Consider the following 19,075-nt stretch of genomic DNA (forward strand, 5'->3'; position numbering starts at 1 on the left):
TTGTCCAACAATAATCTCAAGCTCATGATTTGTTTGTTTGATTTGACATAGACCATTGACCAAAATAGTTAAACAGCACAAAAGGACCATTTGAAGAATATATCCATTTAAAAGAATTGTACAAAAAGTGAAAACATTCCCAGATGAAATTGTCATCCTACTCTTGGTACACATTCTATTTGTAAGGAAACTTCATTTTCTTGGATCATGATGCATATGTATTTTCACATATTGCTGTCCTTTTACCCAAAGGTCCACAACTATTACATTCACATAATCAATTTGATGTTTACGTACCAAACCATACAACAAATCTATTGACACCTCTGACATAATACAGCCCATGACTGATGTACATCAAGCCTTAGTATCAAACTAATTACAATTAGTGAAATCATGACCTAATCTTTATATATATGTGTGTGTGTGTGTGTGTGTGTGTGTGTGTGTGTGACTAGATTTCTCTTAACATAAATAAGAATGAAATGAACATGGTGATTGAACATGTTTTCTGATTTACAACTTATTCAAATTGTGTACTAAAAAATCATATCGGAAGATACGAAGTTCTCCCTGAGGCTGGATATTGCTAGCTTTCAGCAGCAGGAGACTGTTGTGGACGAGCTCGAGCAGTGAAACCAGCAAACCAAGCAACCCTCATGAGTTGCATACCTAGAATCAGCACCCACCAGGACACCAACCCACGAATTGTGTGCATAGTCCATGCCGGTGCACTCAGTTCGGCCCCAAGCTTCAACCCCCTCATCAGCTGCAACACACGGTAAGCCTCATACACCACAGGGGTCACCAGCCATACTGGAGACTGCCAATGCCACGTGAGCATCTCAGTCAGAATCTGTATTGACAGAAGCAGAAGGTATGGACCCAATAGAACAGCAAATGAGATGAAAGGTAGCTGTGGTTGGAGGACACCCTTTTGGGATCCATAAAGCAACATCAAAGGGATGATAAATCCAGTTACAGTTGCAACCATGTTCCAAAATTGGTAACTAAAAGGAGCTTTGCTTTTGCAAGCTTGTGATGGCTGCTTTGGACGGGCACAAGAATCAGCCATGAGGAGAAAGAGGGTTGCACCAAGATTAAAAATGCAGTCAAGTCCAATCAAGGAGAGCAGACTGGCTATGTTGGGGCCAAGGAAGATGGAAGATATAGGTAGCCACAAGGTTGGAACCATGCCTGTTGCAAGTAGAAGAGAAGGGCCCAGAAGCCACATCGGCCATTTGAGGAACTGAAGCTGTACTACTGGCTGATTACTTGAGTCAGTAACATCTTCAGTGTTGGTAACTGGTTTTTCATCTGTATTGTTAGAATTAAGGGTTTCAAATATATTACTGGTTTCCTTCAAGAAGTTATCACTGTCACTCTCAGTGGGAGCATATGTGACTTGTGGAGATTCCCAAGGAGTCAATTTTGTGCAGCCAACCTGGGTTTGTTTAATGCGAACTTGAGGGAAGTTGAGTACACGGAGCACATTTGATGATTTCCACAATTTTAGGCTTCCAGGGTGGATGCGGGAAAAGGTAATGGTTGACATTGTGGAATGAGGCCTGACTAATGATGAAATTCCTTGGTTCATGGGTCAACTTTTGCAACTTTGCCTGAAACTACAATTTTCATTCTCTAAACATATGCCATTAAAAAATATGGGGTAAGAAGAATATAGCAGAAGCCACTTGCAGACATAGGCAAGATAAAAGAAAACTGATGTTACCCAGTAAAACATTATAAACACTGACAAGAAATCAATTCCTCATATACAGTTACAAAAACAACAGCAAAGCCTTAATCACAAATTTTTTGGGGTTGGCTATGGATTCTCAACATATTAGTTGACCACATTATTTTTTTCCTCCATTTTATTCTATTTGATGTTATAGTCTCTATTAATTCTTTAAATGACATGTCCTTTTTTAGTACTCCTAATGTTATTTTTGGACTTCTTCTGCCCTTTTTCGTTTTCTCAACTTGAATCAACTCAATCTTTCTTACCGATTCATTAGTTGCTCTCCTCTGCACATAGATGAACAGATATACTAGTTTTCTTTTTTGGATAGGTAATAAACATAGATACTACTTAACTAAACAAAAAACAGAAAGAAACATAACCTTCTGATATACAAGGATACAATTCAATTACAAGAGCTTCTTTACAGATCCTTTTAGATTAAATTTGGTAAATTAATCACACACCTAGTGGGTATTAAGTTGGTGGCTGCATTACCCTCCACTCCTTTCTCATGGATGAAGAATATGACATGTGAGCTAGAGCTCATTCCCAAACCCTTAGATTTTAACATGCGAATGTTAATTTACTCTTATGAATGATAATTTCATTGATCAAAAACACAAATAGTGCACAATGCTGAGCAGTAAGCACAAACAGACTCCACCAATCAGAACAGAGAACCACTCAGAGACAAACCAGAAACAAAGCAAGAACCAAAACAGACCACTGACCAAAAAAACAGAAATGAAAGCACAGAAAGACTCAATACGGACCAAACTCAAGATGCTAAAGCAGAAATAGGGACAATAATTCTTTATTAGTTCCTTACAGCATATAGTTTCATTTTAATTGCTGAAAGACTGGTGAATTACAATTAAATATACTTCATAATGTAAAAGCACTGGACTTGAAGATGGGTTAAAGTCACTGACAATAACATAAATAAAAACTTGTTAAAATTTTAAAGCAGTCACATATTGGAGAAAATAGAGATGGAATCAAGGATCAAATATTAACAATGGTGTCTAGTTTAAGCTTAATTACTTCTTCGTACTCCAAAACATACTAGTTCTTTATAAGGGAAGTCATCATATGTATCAAAGGAAAGCTTACACTAGGTAAAGGAGAGTGAGATGAAGCTGAACAATGGTTCTGTTCCTCACAGACACAGCTCAACAGCAACAATGTCTGTTATGATGTAAAGGGTTATATATGTTTAGAATCAAAGTGAATATAAATCTGGTAAGTTATTCAAACTACTAAGGTATCACAATCCTTTTGGAGGGTGAAGTTCACTCAAACATCCACATTTAATCCAATCGTATTGATAAAAGAATTTCAGAGAAAAAATTCTCTTCACTTAAAAAAAAAAGAAAAAAAAGAAAAGAGAACAAATTCTATTGATGAAGAGTTATTTTCAGCTGATCGCTGAAAGACTCAAATTGTACTTAATATTTAGGAAAGTATAACCTAAATGGAGTGCAGCTTAAGTGTACATACAAACTCAAATACAGTAGCATATAAGATATACAAGAATTGAAACATATGTATTAGGAATTGAAAAAAAAAAAGGATCAGATATCAGGTAATTCACACACAACAAGTTTTTGCAATTTAGATTTGGATTGACGCTCTCTTTTATTTATTTATTTTCTCCCAATAATCAACTTGGATTGATGCTCAATTCAACTAGGCAGCAATCTCTGGCTAACCTATCAGAATGAACAATCAACAAAGTTTTTTTGATGAATAACAATCAACAAAGTTACACTATGCCACCTAAAATATAATAAGGAACCGCCGGGGGGGGGGGGGGGGGGGAAAGGATAAGAAACAAAAAGGAGAACCACATCACTCATGGCTATTAGGTAATCAACTTCCTCTTCTCCCATGCAATTCTGTAAAAAGCTACCCAGCTGAAGCCATTAAGGCACAAACAAAAGCACAGACAACAGATGCCATTTCCCGAGATCCTAAACATGATCCAAAAATCTCATGCATGTGGAGTCATGTGCAGTGCCATGTGTTTTAGGACACAGACACATCCTAAATGAAATGAAAGAAAATATTGTAAAAACACATTAAATTTAAATAAAACAAAAGAAAAGAAAAACTCTCCAAGGAAGCATATAAACACAATAGACTGTCCAAATACCTTTCTTGAACTGCAAGAAGATGCTAGAACCAATGTAACTACAACAGGAGTGTCAAACCACAATTTGATAATCATGCTTGTGAATACTAAGATACTAACACTTTCAATCTGTCTCAAGTACACCTCAACCCTAAAGCCTAACTTGTAAATTATGAATTTCAGTACAAATCAGCAAATTCTACAATTTTGTGGCAAGTTTAGAACTCTCATTAAAAGCCATGCTCAGCACCCAATTCATACCACCATTAAATGGCAGGCTCTCTAGTAACCCAATAAAAATGATAACGAATCCAATTTCCTAATTGACAATAGTATCTAAAACCACTCACTACTTTTGTCTTTCAACAATTGCACCATGCACTTTCTGTGATCTCTAATAGAATCATACAAGTTGAGGAACTCTTTCTATTGAGAAAATAAACCTTAGAGTGAGGACCTACAAAAACTAACTATTAAACGAAACGGAAAATCACACATTATATTTGGACTTGAGAATTTAAAATCAAGAAATTAGATGAAGAACAATTGCTGGTATATAACGCTTTATATGAAATATAACAATACATGACATAACACAAAAACCAACATCTTACACCTAATCATTTCAAATTAACATATTAATAAAGCTTAAATCCATCCACTGATTTCACAATAAAAACTCTGTACTTCTTGTATTTTATTAAAGCCCTTTAAACTAGAAACAAAAATCCAAACCCTTCTCCTCAAATACTTCCTTCCAAACGAAAGCAATTGGCATAATCAAAATTTCTCAACCCCACCCCCAAACAAGTGAACCGGGTTTCGAATCCTACTCACACCAAATACCAATTTGTGTCTCCTCCTGATGGTAAGGAGAAATTATCCGCAACAAATGTCATAAGTTCAAATTCTATGGTATCGATAAAAAAAACTATGGTCTCATTTATTAATTATGATTGGTCTCATTTACAAACACAAGACATCAAAACTTCACATATCCTAATTATGTTAAATAAAACAAACATAATTAATACAATCATAAAAATAAAAAAATAAAACAAAAAAAACAAAAAAAACTAGAGAGTAATTCTAATTCATGCTTTACACATGAAAACAGTAGCCCTTAGTAGTTAACAAAATCATCATTTTTATTAGAACACACTGTAAAATCAATCTGTATGACATGAAAGTATATCAACTTTAACTGAATACTACTAGTGCCCAACTACAAACACAGCTGTATCTAAAGAGAGACCAAACTACACATAAAAATTCGATTTTTGTCTCGTACTTCCTCGTTTTTTTTTGTCAAATCGATTTTCTGTCTGAGGAACCGAAGAGGGCATAATAAAGAAACAGACATGAATCGAGGAGGAGAATTTGTCGCTAATTATTAAGAACAGAAGTAACTGAGAAGAGAGAGAGAGAGAGAGATTAATAAATGGTACCTGTGGCTGATGACCCTCTTCGACAAAACCCTCAGTGCGGTTTCACTTTCACTTAAGAATCTTTGGCTGTCTGGGCTACTCGTTTAGGCCTAGGTTGTTACTGTTATAATCATTTATTAATTATCGTTTATTATTACGGGTGGATGATATGTTATCTATATTTTTATAATAAATTACAGGTAGTTGATTATTATCGGTTTAAATTTGAATATAAAAGGTTAAGGATATTTTTTTCTGTTCTAACAATAACAATCAATAATAATTTATTATTTAAAATTTATTGTAAAAATTTTATAAACATATAATTTTTTCATAATAATACTCTATCCAATATGGTACACTCGGTTTGGTGGGGTGACAAATTTTGTAAAATAATACTATTTTAATAATTATAATCTAAATTCGCAAGTTTGGAAATTTTCCATTAAAAAAAAAAGAATCTATTTGGAAATGTAGCTTTTTTTTTTTTTTTTTTTGAGAAAGCTGAGTGGTCCAAGATGGGGAAGAAGTTTCAAATCCATTATTTCATGGATATTATAAAGTTTTAGGAACTCTTAAGTTTTTTTTTTTTTTTTAAATTAGAAAAAAGAACCGTTAAGTTAATTGTTTAGCTTTCTCAAAAAAAAAAAGGTTAATCGTTTAGGATATTGAAAGGAGTAATGCTTAATCCATAACATTTTTCACAATGAATTCTAGGTTGTTAATTGATTCTAATTTGGACATACTGCTGAATCACTTTTTTATAGTTACTTATGATATGTTGTGAAAATGTTGTGTGCGTAATATTACTCTTTTAAAATCGTGTTTCTAAAATATGATTTTTAGTTGAAACTCAAGGGTCAATAAAAATTGTGTTTTTAAGACATAATTTTAAGTGATCAAATCCTGTTCTAAAACACGATTTTGAAAAATATGTTAGATCTCTAAATTCAAAAGAATTAGAACAATGACAATTTAAATAATTAATAATTAAAAATATATTATCTTATAATTTTTTTTATTAGTAGGTTCAATAGTCTTAAAAGACATTCTTTAAACTTGATCAAGTTCCACCTAGTGTATGTACTTTTGGGGTGCCTAATGAGTAATGACCAACGAAAAATATCCCTTTTTCATCCATAAAAATTTAAGTTATGTTTTCATGTTTAATATTCTAAAAGATTCATCAATTCTTTTTTTATTTTATCAAATTCAATACTTGGCAAAAAGAGGATTTAATGCTTATTGTAAGGACACAATTCAAATTCCCAATCTACGATCGGAAGGAAATGGGCTTAAAAAGCCTTTTTTTTACAATAAATTTGTAGAGGATGGGTTTGTAATCTAGATTTCAAGGATGGTTTAGATAACAAGGAAAAGAACGGGCTTTGGGCCCAATGGCACGAAAAAAAGAGTTATTTGCAAGAGTAAGATTGAAAGTTCCTCCTCGGACACAATCCGAGGATAGTTTATAATAGTATTTCCTAAGGTTGGATACAATTATTGATTATCATATACTATTGACCATTTTTCTTACTGAAAAAGCCTCCATACTCTTCGTAGGTCTTCCCCTTTATTTATACTTCCTCCTCTTCTCTTCATCATCTTCCTCCTCATGGTTACAATGCTGGTTTAGGATACTTGTCTCATCAATTTTTCCTTAAAGTCCGCTAGGGTCAAGGACCAAGTTCCAAACTTCATGCTCAGGTCCCATCTTTCCATCTATGCAGTCAGTATATCAATTACAGAGCTTTTAATGTATGGGCGGTGGTAGCAGCTTTACCTTAGATATTCCACCGCTCTTTCTATTGTCCTCCACGTGTACAGTGTATTCCCGTAGTCATAGGATTCTTTATAACATAACCCGGGGACACTAAACCTCTCTTCCTATGTCCTCAGCTTAACAATCCGAGAACAAATCTACTCCTTGGACATAATTGGTCATTCGTTTATCATATTTTTACTTGGCATTTCTTTATGAGATACATTCAGATACTCCAAGATCATTTTGATGTCTTCGGATTTGGGTTTCTAGCCCAAAAGACTTTGTTGGACCATCCTTGGTAAATTACTGGGCCCAATGCCCCTACAATAGCCCCTCGAGATTCTTTATTTCTTCACCTCGGGAGGAAAATAGGATCTCGACTTAAAACACCTTTTTATCTTGCGGAATTTTGGCAATATTGATGATGGGGAAATAACTTTTGAATTACCCGTCGCGTGTTCCCGATGCTTCGGTATGCGAAACACTCTCGAATTAATTACTGGCGCCTCTATGTCCCCCATGTTTCAAAGATGTGACACATATCCAACGGTTGAGAGCGATTCCTGTGTTAAGGTGGGAATTCGCCCGCTTCATAACTCCTTTTGATATATAAGTACTAACTTCCTTCAAAATTCTTCACACTACAGTAACCTTATAACGTACCTGCCACACTTACCATCTTCTCATACCTTCTCTTTTTATCAAATACCCTGTCCGAGGTGACCGTGCCTTCTTCTTTTTTAAAGTAAGTTCTTCAATACTCTCTCCCCTCCTTATCAGCTCTTTGTTTCTTTTGTTTCTTTCCCTCCCATCTTTTTCTTTTTCTCTGTATCTTTCATCCTCGGCGTAGTTCTTTTTTAGTTTTCTTCACACCCCCCTTTTTCAAAGATGGGTAGATTTGCGTCCCTGGTGGATTCAAACGAAAAAAATAGAGCAGTTCAAGGTTAAGTACAAAATCCCCTCGAACGTATCTATTAGGTACTGTAACGAGGAGGAATATTATGTAAAAAGAAAAACGGGGGAAGTTGTGATCCCGATGATTGCATTCATCGAAGGGGGAATGAAAATCCCCATAGGAACCGTGACTAGGGACTATCTTAGGGCTTTTAGATTAGCTCCCACCCAGTGCGCCCCAAATGTCTTTAGGATCCTAGGTTCCATAGATGCCTCAAATGAGAAGATGAACCTAGGGCTCACTCACCACGATGTGAACTAGGTTTATAACCTCCATTACCTAAGAAAGAAAGACGAATATTACCTAAAATCTAGATACCCAGAAGTTAGGCTAATTCAGTGTCTGCCTGAATCTAATAAGGGCCTAAAAAACGACTTCCTAAACGTATCAGGAAATTGGCACGACGGCCTCCCCTGTCCGACAAGGGAAGGGACTCCAGGTGAAGTTTTTTGGCTTCTATATAGAACCCTTAAAACCATTATATTATTATATACATACTATTTATTTTTTTTGTCTTTTTACTTATTCTTACCTTTTTCTGTTTGGATAACTCTACAGATCCACACGCAGCGGATCGTCATCCTAATCTTGTCGATTTCGGACGGTTGGACAGGATCCTACAAGTCGAGGTTTTTGTGCATACTGACGGCCAACTCTGAGCGGCTCATTTGATCCTCGGCTACACTCCGATTTCCAAAGCTTTTCAGGCGCCGAAGTGCGTGATCAAAGCCCACGACCCTCGCCTTCCTCGGATTAGCGTTGCCGTTGAAGGTTTCCTGCTACCGGAGGGGACTCCTATTTCTCAAGGTACTTTGGTCACCCAACCAATCCAACCACCACAACCTATTCCAGTTGGGATTCCCATAGTCCCTTTTCCTACACAATCCATCCCTGGTGAAGTTACGTCTTTCCACCCTACCGTAAAGGAAGAAGAAGAAATAGTTGAGGTATCTGATTCCGAGGACGAGTTCGAGGTTTTTAATCAACCCCACTCTCTGGAAGATTCAATTCCCATCCTCGGCACCTCCACACAAGTTTTGCAAGCCACTACTCAACAGCCTGATAACATGGGCATTCAACGTAAGATCAAGCCCAGCCTAAAAGATGTACTTGAGGGCGCTGACAAAGGCCTTAGAGCCCAAGAACCTCCTAAAGAGGTGCGCCCTCGGACCCAAGAAAAGGGTGTTGACAAAGGCCCTGAGACTAGGCTCCCTCCTCCCCCTCCTTCCCAAACTCAACGCATCAACACAGCTGACCTTAAAAGGAAAAGGGATCAGCCGAAAGGAAAGGAAGTGATGGAGGCAGGAAAGGGCTCTCTTCCTAAGGAGCCCGAGATTGAAAAGGGTGGTAAGTAGGCCCGCACTGTGCAGACCAGGTCGGAAAAAAGAACCTAACAGCAAGTGGTCGTGCGCGCCCCTTTATGGCTTCCTGACATGTCCATGGATGACCAAGCTATCACCGTGGACGTGTCCATCAGAAACTCCGATGAGGGGACAGCTGCATGTGTCGCAGATGCATTGGAGCAGACGCTGTTGCTCCCTGAGGACATGGGTGAGCTTAGAAAGAAAAGGGACCATAACGTTTTTATGATTTTGAAGAAGAAGCTTGCAATGGTGAGTTTTTTCTTCTAAACTTTGGCTATTATTATTATTATTATTTTTTGCTTTTAAATACATATATATATATATATATATATATATATATATATATATATATATAAGTTTTATATTTTTCATTCACAGGCCGTTCAATTTGCCCATAGGGCAGAAGAGATTGCCATCAGCTCCTATAAATCTTTGAGGGCCGAGGAATCAAGGCGTGAAACCGCCCAAAAAATTTCGAACCTTCAGAAGAAGAAGCTGCAGGAGGTCTCAGCCAAGTTGGCTAAGGCAGAGAGTGATAAGGCAGGCTTAGAGGCTGATCTGAAAACAACGACTAAACAGGCTGAGGATCAGCGCCTAATGCTCCGACAAGCCGACGATAACCTCTCTGCAGCACGAAGGCTTATTGAGGATCTCAAGAAAGATCTAAACGAGTCTGAGAGGATCAAAGAAGAGGCCATCAAGGGCAAAGAGGAAGCCCTTGAAGAGAAGAAAAGAGCTGAAAAAGCAAAAGAAGAGGCCGAGATCTCAAGGGACCGAGCTGAACAAGAAGGTTACGATATAGGTGTGAAGGAGATCACGGAAACCTTCAAGGCTCAGGTTCCCGAGGTATCTAGGCATTACTGCCTCCAAGTGTGGAATGAGGCACTTTCCCAAGCTGGGGTTGATGCCTCTTCCACTCTTTGGAAAGCAGAGAGTGTCTACTATCCTCCTGCAATTCGAGCTTCTACCATTCCTGAAACTGCTCATGAAGCCGCCCAGGTATCATCTCGAGGATAAGAGAGGCGATTTGGCTGAAGACTTAACTCTTCCCGAAGATACCCTCAAACAAGTTGATCCGGTACAAGAAAAGGCACTAGAAGACATACGCCTTTAGTGACCTTCGTAAATCTTCAAAGGATGAGGCTGGGTGATCAAGCTAATCTAATAACTTTGAAGGATGATCCCAAAGGCAAAGGAATTGCTTTGATGAGTCCTTGGTGCGGCTTCCACCTCCTCAAGACCCTAAAGGCCCTCTCGAAGATTAAGTGAAACGATCGCTTCTCCATAGTTTTTGTTGTTGCTTTTTTTTGTTTTATTTTATTTTTTAATTTTTAATTTTAAGTGTAATTTTGCAAGTTTTTTGTAATTGCAAAAGTACTATTTGAATCTAATATAAGCGCGAATGCTACTTTCTTTGTTAGATGGCCCTCACTTTTTGTTTTGTTTTGATCATATCACTCCAAAAGTACTATCTTTTTGCTCTCACTAAAGTTAAAGCCATAACCTGGATTGAAATTGATACTCTAGGCAGGTTTAATATGCCAGGAACTGCATTAAGTGATGCTCATGGATTTCTTTTCCATTTATCATTATGTCAGAGAGACTTTAAGTAATTGATTCTTCATTTTGGACTTCTAGTTGAACTATGTTAAATATATGAAATAAGGCATATGGTCTATTGACCTAGGCATGCAAAGCTTTGATACTTTAACAAAAAGAAAAGAAATGTTAATTTTTCCAAAGTAGATGATCCGAGGACCAGGCATAACTAAGGTTCTGTTTAACACTTGGTAAAGAATATCAATTTAGATGAGGTATGTGGTATGAGGATCCAGGCACACCAAGCTTCAGTTTGATACTTAAATGAAACAATTGAAATGTTAATTTTCCCAAAGTAGATGATCCGAGGACCAGACATAACTAAGGTTCTGTTTAACACTTGGTAAAGAATATCAATTTAGACGAGGTATGTGGTCTGAGGATCCAGGCACACCAAGCTTCAGTTTGATACTTAAATGAAACAATTGAAATGTTAATTTTCCCAAAGTAGATGATCCGAGGACCAGACATAACTAAGGTTCTGTTTAACACTTGGTAAAGAATATCAATTTAGACGAGGTATGTGGTCTGAGGATCCAGGCACACCAAGCTTCAGTTTGATACTTAAATGAAACAATTAAAATGTTAATTTTTCCAAAGTAGATGATCCGAGGACCAGACATAACTAAGGTTCTGTTTAACACTTGGTAAAGAATATCAATTTAGACGAGGTATGTGGTCCGAGGATCCAGGCACACCAAGCTTCAGTTTGATACTTAAATGAAACAATTGAAATGTTAATTTTCCCAAAATAGATGATCCGAGGACCAGACATAACTAAGGTTCTGTTTAACACTTGGTAAAGAATATCAATTTAGACGAGGTATGTGGTCCGAGGGTCCAGGCACACCAAGCTTCAGTTTGATACTTAAATGAAACAATTGAAATGTTAATTTTTCCAAAGTAGATGATCCGAGACCGTACATAACTAAGGCTCTGTTTAACACTTGGTAAAGAATATCAATTTAGACGAGGTATGTGGTCCGAGGATCCAGGCACACCAAGCTTCAGTTTGATACTTAAATGAAACAATTGAAATGTTAATTTTTCCAAAGTAGATGATCCGAGGACCAGACATAACTAAGGTTTTGTTTGACACTTGGTAAAGAATATCAATTTAGACGAGGTATATGGTTTGAGGATCCAGGCACACCAAGCTTCAGTTTGATACTTAAATGAAACAATTGAAATGTTAATTTTTCCAAAGTAGATGATCCGAGGACTAGACATAACTAAGGTTCTGTTTAACACTTGGTAAAGAATATCAATTTAGACGAGGTATGTGGTCCGAGGATCCAAGCACACCAAGCTTCAGTTTGATACTTAAATGAAACAATTGAAATGTTAATTTTTCCAAAGTAGATGATCCGAGGACCAGACATAACTAAGGTTCTGTTTAACACTTGGTAAAGAATATCAATTTAGACGAGGTATGTGGTCCGAGGATCCAGGCACATCAAGCTTCAGTTTGATACTTAAATGAAACAATTGAAATGTTAATTTTCCCAAAGTAGATGATCCGAGGACCAGACATAACTAAGGTTCTGTTTAACACTTGGTAAAGAATATCAATTTAGACGAGGTATGTGGTCCGAGGATCCAGGCATACCAAGCTTCAATATGATACTTAAATGAACGAAGATAATGAACGCAATGTAGTTTTAACAAAAAACGGCCGAAGTGCCTTTTATTTAATAATAGTACCTTCGTAAATTATTTACATTCTAGGGACGTTGTACAACACGTTCGTCCAAATCTTCCAGATTGTAAGCCCCTATTCTTGCGACCGAAGTAATACGATAAAGTCTTTTCCAGTTGGACCCCAATTTTCCCCACGCAGGGTTCTTCGTTGTGCCCAAAACTTTCCTTAATACCAAGTCATCAGGTCCAAGAGGTCGAAGTTTTACATAAGAATCATACCCCTGCTTGAGCTTATGTTGATAATAAGCTAGTTGAACCATGGCGTTCTCTCGTCGTTCCTCAACTAAGTCTAAATTTCTCCTTAATAGATCGTCATTGCTATCTGGAACGAATGAGCTTTTCTTCAGGGTTGGGAACCTAGTTTCTAAGGGTATTACTGCCTCGGTTCCATAAGTCATGGAGAAGGGTGTTTCACCTGTGGATCTTCGTGGTGTAGTTCGATACGTCCACAAGACATGTGGCAGTTCTTCCACCCACCTCCCCTTAGCGTCACCTAACCTTTTTTTGAGTCCACTCACTATTACTTTGTTGACAGCCTCGACTTGCCCATTTCCTTGGGGATAAGCCGGAGTGGAATATCTATTCGTGATGCCCAGATCACAACAGTATTTTCGAAAGGCTTTGCTATCAAATTGTAAACCATTATCTGAAATGAGAGTATGAGGGATGCCGAACCTGGTAACAATATTTTTCCATACAAACTTTTTTGCTTCCATGTCTCTGATATTTGATAATGGTTCGGCTTCAACCTATTTGGTGAAATAATCCGTTTCGACAAGGAGCCATCGCCTGTTTCTTGTTGCTTTGGGGAAGGGTCCAACAATGTCTAAGCCCCATTGAGCAAAAGGCCAAGGGCTAGATAGAGGATTAAGGACTCCCCATGGTTGATGTATATTTGGAGCGAATCTTTGACATTGGTCACACTTCTTCGCATAATCCTGCGCCTCCCTCTACATATTTGGCCACCAATAGCCCAGAGTAAGGGCTCTGTGAGAGAAAGACCTTCCCCCTGTGTGACTTCCGCAAATCCCTTCGTGTAACTCTTCCAAAAGTAGCTCCGTTGCCTCGGGGTGCATACATAACAAATATGGTCCCGAAAAGGAGCGTTTGTACAATTTCTGGTCCTCGGATAACCAAAAAAGAGTGGCCTTTCTGCGAACTTTGTCTGCTTCGACTTTTTCTCCAAGCAGGATGTCAATTCTGAGAAATATTATTATCTGATCCATCCAACTAGGCCCTGTCCTAATTTGAAGAATTCGAGTGGAGTTACCATCCGTCCCAGTGGGTTTCAACAGATCTTCAACAAGGATAACTCGTGGTAGACTTTGTGCCGAGGACGTTGCGAGTGTGGCTAATGAGTTGGCATAGGTATTGCCATATCTGGATACATGTAATAGTGAAAAAGACTCAAATTTAGATTGCATATACCTGACCTGGGTTAGGTATCCTTGCATTCTGGAATCTCTTGCTTCTAGCTTCCCTTCTACTTGGCCTACCACCAATAGTGAATCTGAGAACATTTACACCGTCTTCCCTCCCATTCTATGAACCATGTTCATCCCTGCGAGGACGGCCTCATACTCTGTTTCGTTGTTGGTGGCCGAGAATCCCAATCTCAAAGATTTCTAAAAAATAATTCCCTCCGGGGATATCAAAACTAGCCCTATACCAGATCCCCTTTGATTTGCTGCTCCATCAACATGCACTTTCCATAATGGAGGCTCTTTGCATGAAATCATGCCTACTGATATTTTACCCATGCCTGATCCTTCATCATATTCTTCTAACGAAGGCTCAGCAAATTCCGCCACAAGATCCGCGATGACCTGCCCTTTTATAGAGGTGCGAGACATATATTTGATGTCGAAAGCTCCTAGGACAGTTCCCCATTTGGTAATTCTTCCCATATAATCCGCACTTCGCAGAATCGATTTAAGAGGGAGTTGTGTAAGGACAACAACCGTATGAGATTGGAAGTAATGGGGAAGTCTTCGTGTAGCATGTACCACCGCCAAGATAGCTTTCTCCAGTGGCAAATAACTCAGCTCGGCCTCATGCAGAGACTTGCTTACATAATAAACCGGTCTCTGGATATTATTATCATCTCGAATAAGAACCAAACTAACTGCATGGTTAGCCATTGCAATATATGCAAACAGAATTTCATCAACTTCTGGTGGAGACATAACAGGCGGTCGCGAGAGATACTCTTTAAGCTGTTGGAAAGCCACCGCGCACTCCTCGGTCCATTCAAAGCCCTTCCATTTATTCAACAATTGAAAGAAAGGTCTGCATCTGTCCGCGGACCGAGATATAAATCGGTTGAGAGCAGCGGTCATACCTGTTAGCCTCTGCACTTCTTTAGGATTTCGAGGTGGGTGTAAGCTGTTTATTACCATAACCTGAGCAAGATTCACTTCAATTCCCCGGTGAGTCACTATATAACCTAGAAACTTGCCCGATCCCACACCAAAAGAGCATTTAGAGGCATTGAGCCGCAATTTATACTCTCTTAGCTTTTGAAAAGTGTTGCCCAGATCTTCCAGATGCGCAGAAACTTATTTACTCTTTACCACCATATCGTCCACATATACCTCAATAGTTTTTCCCAGTTGTGCCTCAAACATTCTCGTCATCATCCTTTGGTAGGTAGCCCCTGCGTTTTTCAAACCAAAGGGCATTACCTTATAATGATAATTTCCTGTAGGAGTAACGAATGCAGTCTTCTCCTAGTCCTCTATGGCCAAAGGTATCTGGTGATAACCCTGGAAAGCGTCAAGAAAACTCATCCGAGGATGTCCAACAGTAGCGTCAACCAATTGATCAATCCGAGGCATTGGGAATGAGTCCTTTAGGCAAGCCTTGTTTAAATCTGTGAAGTCCACACAAACTCTCCACTTCCCATTCTTCTTTTTCACCACCACCGTATGGGCTAACCATTCAGGATAAAACACTTCTTTGATAACACCTGCCTTTTTGAATTTGAGCACTTCCTCTTTTACAGCTTCGGAATGTTCCTTGGAGGACCTCCAAAGTGGTTGCCTCCTCGGTACTACAGCTGGATTGACCTTTAAATGATGACATATGAAGCTCGGATCAACCTTAGGGGCTTCATACGCATTCCACGCAAATACATCCATATTTTTCCTTAAAAATAAAATCAGCTCCGCTTTCTCTTCCTGTGGCAATTGAACTCCTACCTGAAAGAACTTCTCAGGGTCATCGTCTATGAGAATTTTCTCCAATTCTTCACATGCCGCTTCATCTATCTTGGCTGCGGCAAAAGACTTTGATTGCTATGCTTCTCCGTTAGCCGAGGCCGAGGACTTTGGCTCAGGTCGACACAGAATTACAGCCGTGACACACTGTCGAGCCACAAATTGACTCCCAAGTAACTCCACCACCTGGCCTCCAGAATGAAATTTAACCTTGACATGCAAGGTTGAGGAAACAGCCCCTAACGCATGTAGCCAAGATCTCGCTACAATAGCCGTATAGGGAGAATAGGCATCGACCACGATGAAATCTACGTCTACCACCTCTGGGCCTGATTGTACAAGCAGTCTAATTTGTCCCTTTGGAACGACAGCTCTTCCTTCGAAGCTTATCAAGGGTGAGTCATACGCCGTAAGATCTTTAAGTCTTAATTTCAAGCCTCTAAATAGGTCAGGGTACATGATCTCTGCGCCACTGCCTTGATCAACCATTACCCTCTTCACATCATAGTCCCCTATTCTCAGGGTTACCACCAAGGCATCATCATGAGGCTGGATAGTCCCCATCTTGTCCTCTTTAGAGAAACTTAGAACTGGTAGGATGCTCGTCTTAATTCTCTTCGGCTGATCCCGTGACTTTTCGGCCAATGTTCGAGCCACAGACATTACCCTTCTAGGAGCTAAGCCAGTCCTTCTAGGAGCTAAGCCAGTCCTTCTAGGTGCCGCAAAAATCACATTGATTGTACCTAGAGGAGGTCTTGATGAAGGGCCGTCGTGGTTTGCCACTCCTGATTGGCTTCCTTGCCCATTAGGCTGGTACAGGAACTGCTTCAGCTTTCCCTCCTTAACCAATTGTTCCAAATGATTCCACAAAGTGCGACAATCCTCGATGGTATGACCCCTCTCCTGGTGATAATGGCAATGGAGATTTTGGTTGCGTCTCAAAGGGTCCCCTGCCATTTTATTTGGCCATTTGAAGAAAGGCTCATGCCTTATTTTTTCCAACAGCTGCTGCACTGGTTCTCTGAAGATGGTGTTGACCACCTGTGGGGGTATGTGACCAGCCTACCTGGAAAAATCTCTTGCAGGCCTATTGTTGTTGTATCTGTCCGACCTGAAATCCCTCATTTCTTGTGGGATAACCTTCGCTTTGCCTTTTCCCTGTTGCTGATCTTCCTCAACCCTTTTGTACTCGTCGATGCGATCTATCAGTCGACGCACGCTTCTGACAGGTTTCTTCATTAAGGACTTCCTCAAGTCATGCTCTGTCGGTAGGCCGACCTTGAAGGTCCTTATTGCTACATCATCGAAGTCTCCGTCAATCTCGTTGAACATTTCCCAATACCTGTTCGAATACGTTCTCAGGGTTTCCCCTTCCCTCATGGCCATGGATAATAAAGAATCCAATTGCCGAGGAACTCTACTGCACGTGATAAAGCGAGAACCAAATGCTCTAGTAAGCTCTTTGAAAGAACTAATGGAGCCTGCCCTCAAGCCATCAAACCATCTCATGGCCACGGGCCCCAGGCTAGTGGGGAAGATCTTGCATATCAAGGTCTCATTCTTGGAATGCACTGCCATTCTTTGGCTAAAATGGCTCACGTGCTCCATAGGATCCGTCCGACCATTGTAAATAGTGAAGGCCGGTTGTGTGAAGCGCCGAGGTAACCTCCCTTCCTCCAACCTGCGCGTGAAGGGTGACCTGGAGATTTGGTGCAACGCCCTACCCATTGTGTCATTTCCCAAGCCCTTAGAGGAGTAGTCTCTGCCACGCCTCCCATGCAGATTGTCCTCTTCGGAAGAAAAAGATTCACCCGGGGGAGTCCTGGATCTCTGCCCGTAATTGTCATCCTCGGATCCTTCCGAAGAGGGGTCAGAGACCGAAGGAGTTCGCCTTCGCCTTTCGTGACGCAATTTTCTTTTTAGGCTGTCAATCTCCTTCTACATGGCCCTGGCATTCCTCTCATAAGGAACTCTGCTTCCTCCTTGTGAATGGCTGGCACTTCTGATGGTGTGTGTAGTATGTACACTACCTTCCCGGTTCTCTCCATGATCAGGATGCAAGGAGTGATCCTCATGCTGGGAGCCTACGGACTCCGCGCTGCGTTATGGTCCTAATCCTACCATGATGTTCTAAACTTCCTTAAAGACTAAATTCCCACAGACGGCGCCAATTGTAAGGACACAATTCAAATTCCCAATCTACGACTGGAAGGAAATGGGCTTGAAAAGCCTTTTTTTACAATAAATTTGTAGAGGATGGGTTTGTAACCTAGATTTCAAGGATGGTTCAGATAACAAGGAAAAGAACGGGCTTTGGGCCCAATGGCACGAAATAAAGAGTTATTTGCAAGAGTAAGACTGAAAGTTCCTCCTCGAACACAATCCGAGGATAGTTTATAATAGTATTTCCTAAGGTTGGATACAATTATTGATTATCATATACTATTGACCCTTTTTCTTACTGAAAAAGCCTCCCTACTCTTCGTAGGTCTTCCCCTTTATTTATACTTCCTCCTCTTCTCTTCATCATCTTCCACATCATGGTTGCAATGCTGGTTTAGGATACTTGTCTCATCAATTTTTCCCTAAAGTCCGCTGGGGTCAGGGACCAAGTTCCAAACTTCATGCTCAGGTCCCATCTTTCCATTTATGCAGTCAGTATATCAATTACAGAGCTTTTAATGTATGGGCGGTGGTAGCAGCTTTACCTTAGATATTCCACCGCTCTTTCTATTGTCCTCCACGTGTACTGTGTATTCCCGTAGTCATAGGATTCTTTATAACATAACCCGGGGACACTAAACCTCTCTTCCTATGTCCTCAGCTTAACAATCCGAGGACAAATCTACTCCTTGGACGTAATTGGTCATTCGTTTATCATATCTTTACTTGGCATTTCTTTATGAGATACATTCAGATACTCCAAGATCATTTTGATGTCTTCGGATTTGGGTTTCTAGCCCAAAAGACTTCGTTGGGCCATCCTTGGTAAATTACTGGGCCCAATACCCCTACACTTATTTTTAAACAAATTAAATCAATAGTAAAAAAAAAAAGAGCATCCAAGTACAAAAGTGCTTAAAAGAAAAATATTTAAAGGATATAATTTTTCAAGCAATATTAAGGATACTACAAATTTTATTATATAAACTTTATAAATTGATA

General features: G+C 39.4%; 1 protein-coding gene across 3 annotated transcripts; it reads right to left on the reverse strand.

Moving 5' to 3' along the window:
* Positions 1 to 240: 240 nt before the first annotated feature.
* Positions 241 to 5,429, reverse strand: LOC142617747 (uncharacterized). 3 transcript variants are annotated; one of them, XM_075790701.1, is made up of 3 exons: positions 5,330 to 5,391; positions 2,861 to 2,935; positions 241 to 1,641 (listed from the first exon to the last, which is right to left on the reverse strand). In XM_075790701.1, the coding sequence occupies exon 3, from the start codon at positions 1,595 to 1,597 to the stop codon at positions 590 to 592; it is 1,008 nt and encodes a 335-aa protein (XP_075646816.1). In that variant the 5' UTR covers positions 1,598 to 1,641; positions 2,861 to 2,935; positions 5,330 to 5,391; the 3' UTR covers positions 241 to 589. The 3 variants fall into 3 exon arrangements, with proteins under 3 accessions (XP_075646816.1, XP_075646814.1, XP_075646815.1); XM_075790699.1 differs by lacking the exon at positions 2,861 to 2,935 and having other exon boundaries at positions 5,330 to 5,429; XM_075790700.1 differs by lacking the exon at positions 2,861 to 2,935 and having other exon boundaries at positions 241 to 1,625; positions 5,330 to 5,411.
* Positions 5,430 to 19,075: the final 13,646 nt, after the last annotated feature.

The sequence above is a fragment of the Castanea sativa genome, chromosome 11 (assembly GCF_040712315.1).
Source record: "Castanea sativa cultivar Marrone di Chiusa Pesio chromosome 11, ASM4071231v1".
Classification (NCBI taxonomy): Eukaryota; Viridiplantae; Streptophyta; class Magnoliopsida; order Fagales; family Fagaceae; genus Castanea; species Castanea sativa.

What these genes read in the sequence shown, in the direction of transcription:
- LOC142617747 (XM_075790699.1), bottom strand. Translation starts at nt 1,597, where the DNA reads ATGAACCAAGGAATTTCATCATTAGTCAGGCCTCATTCCACAATGTCA.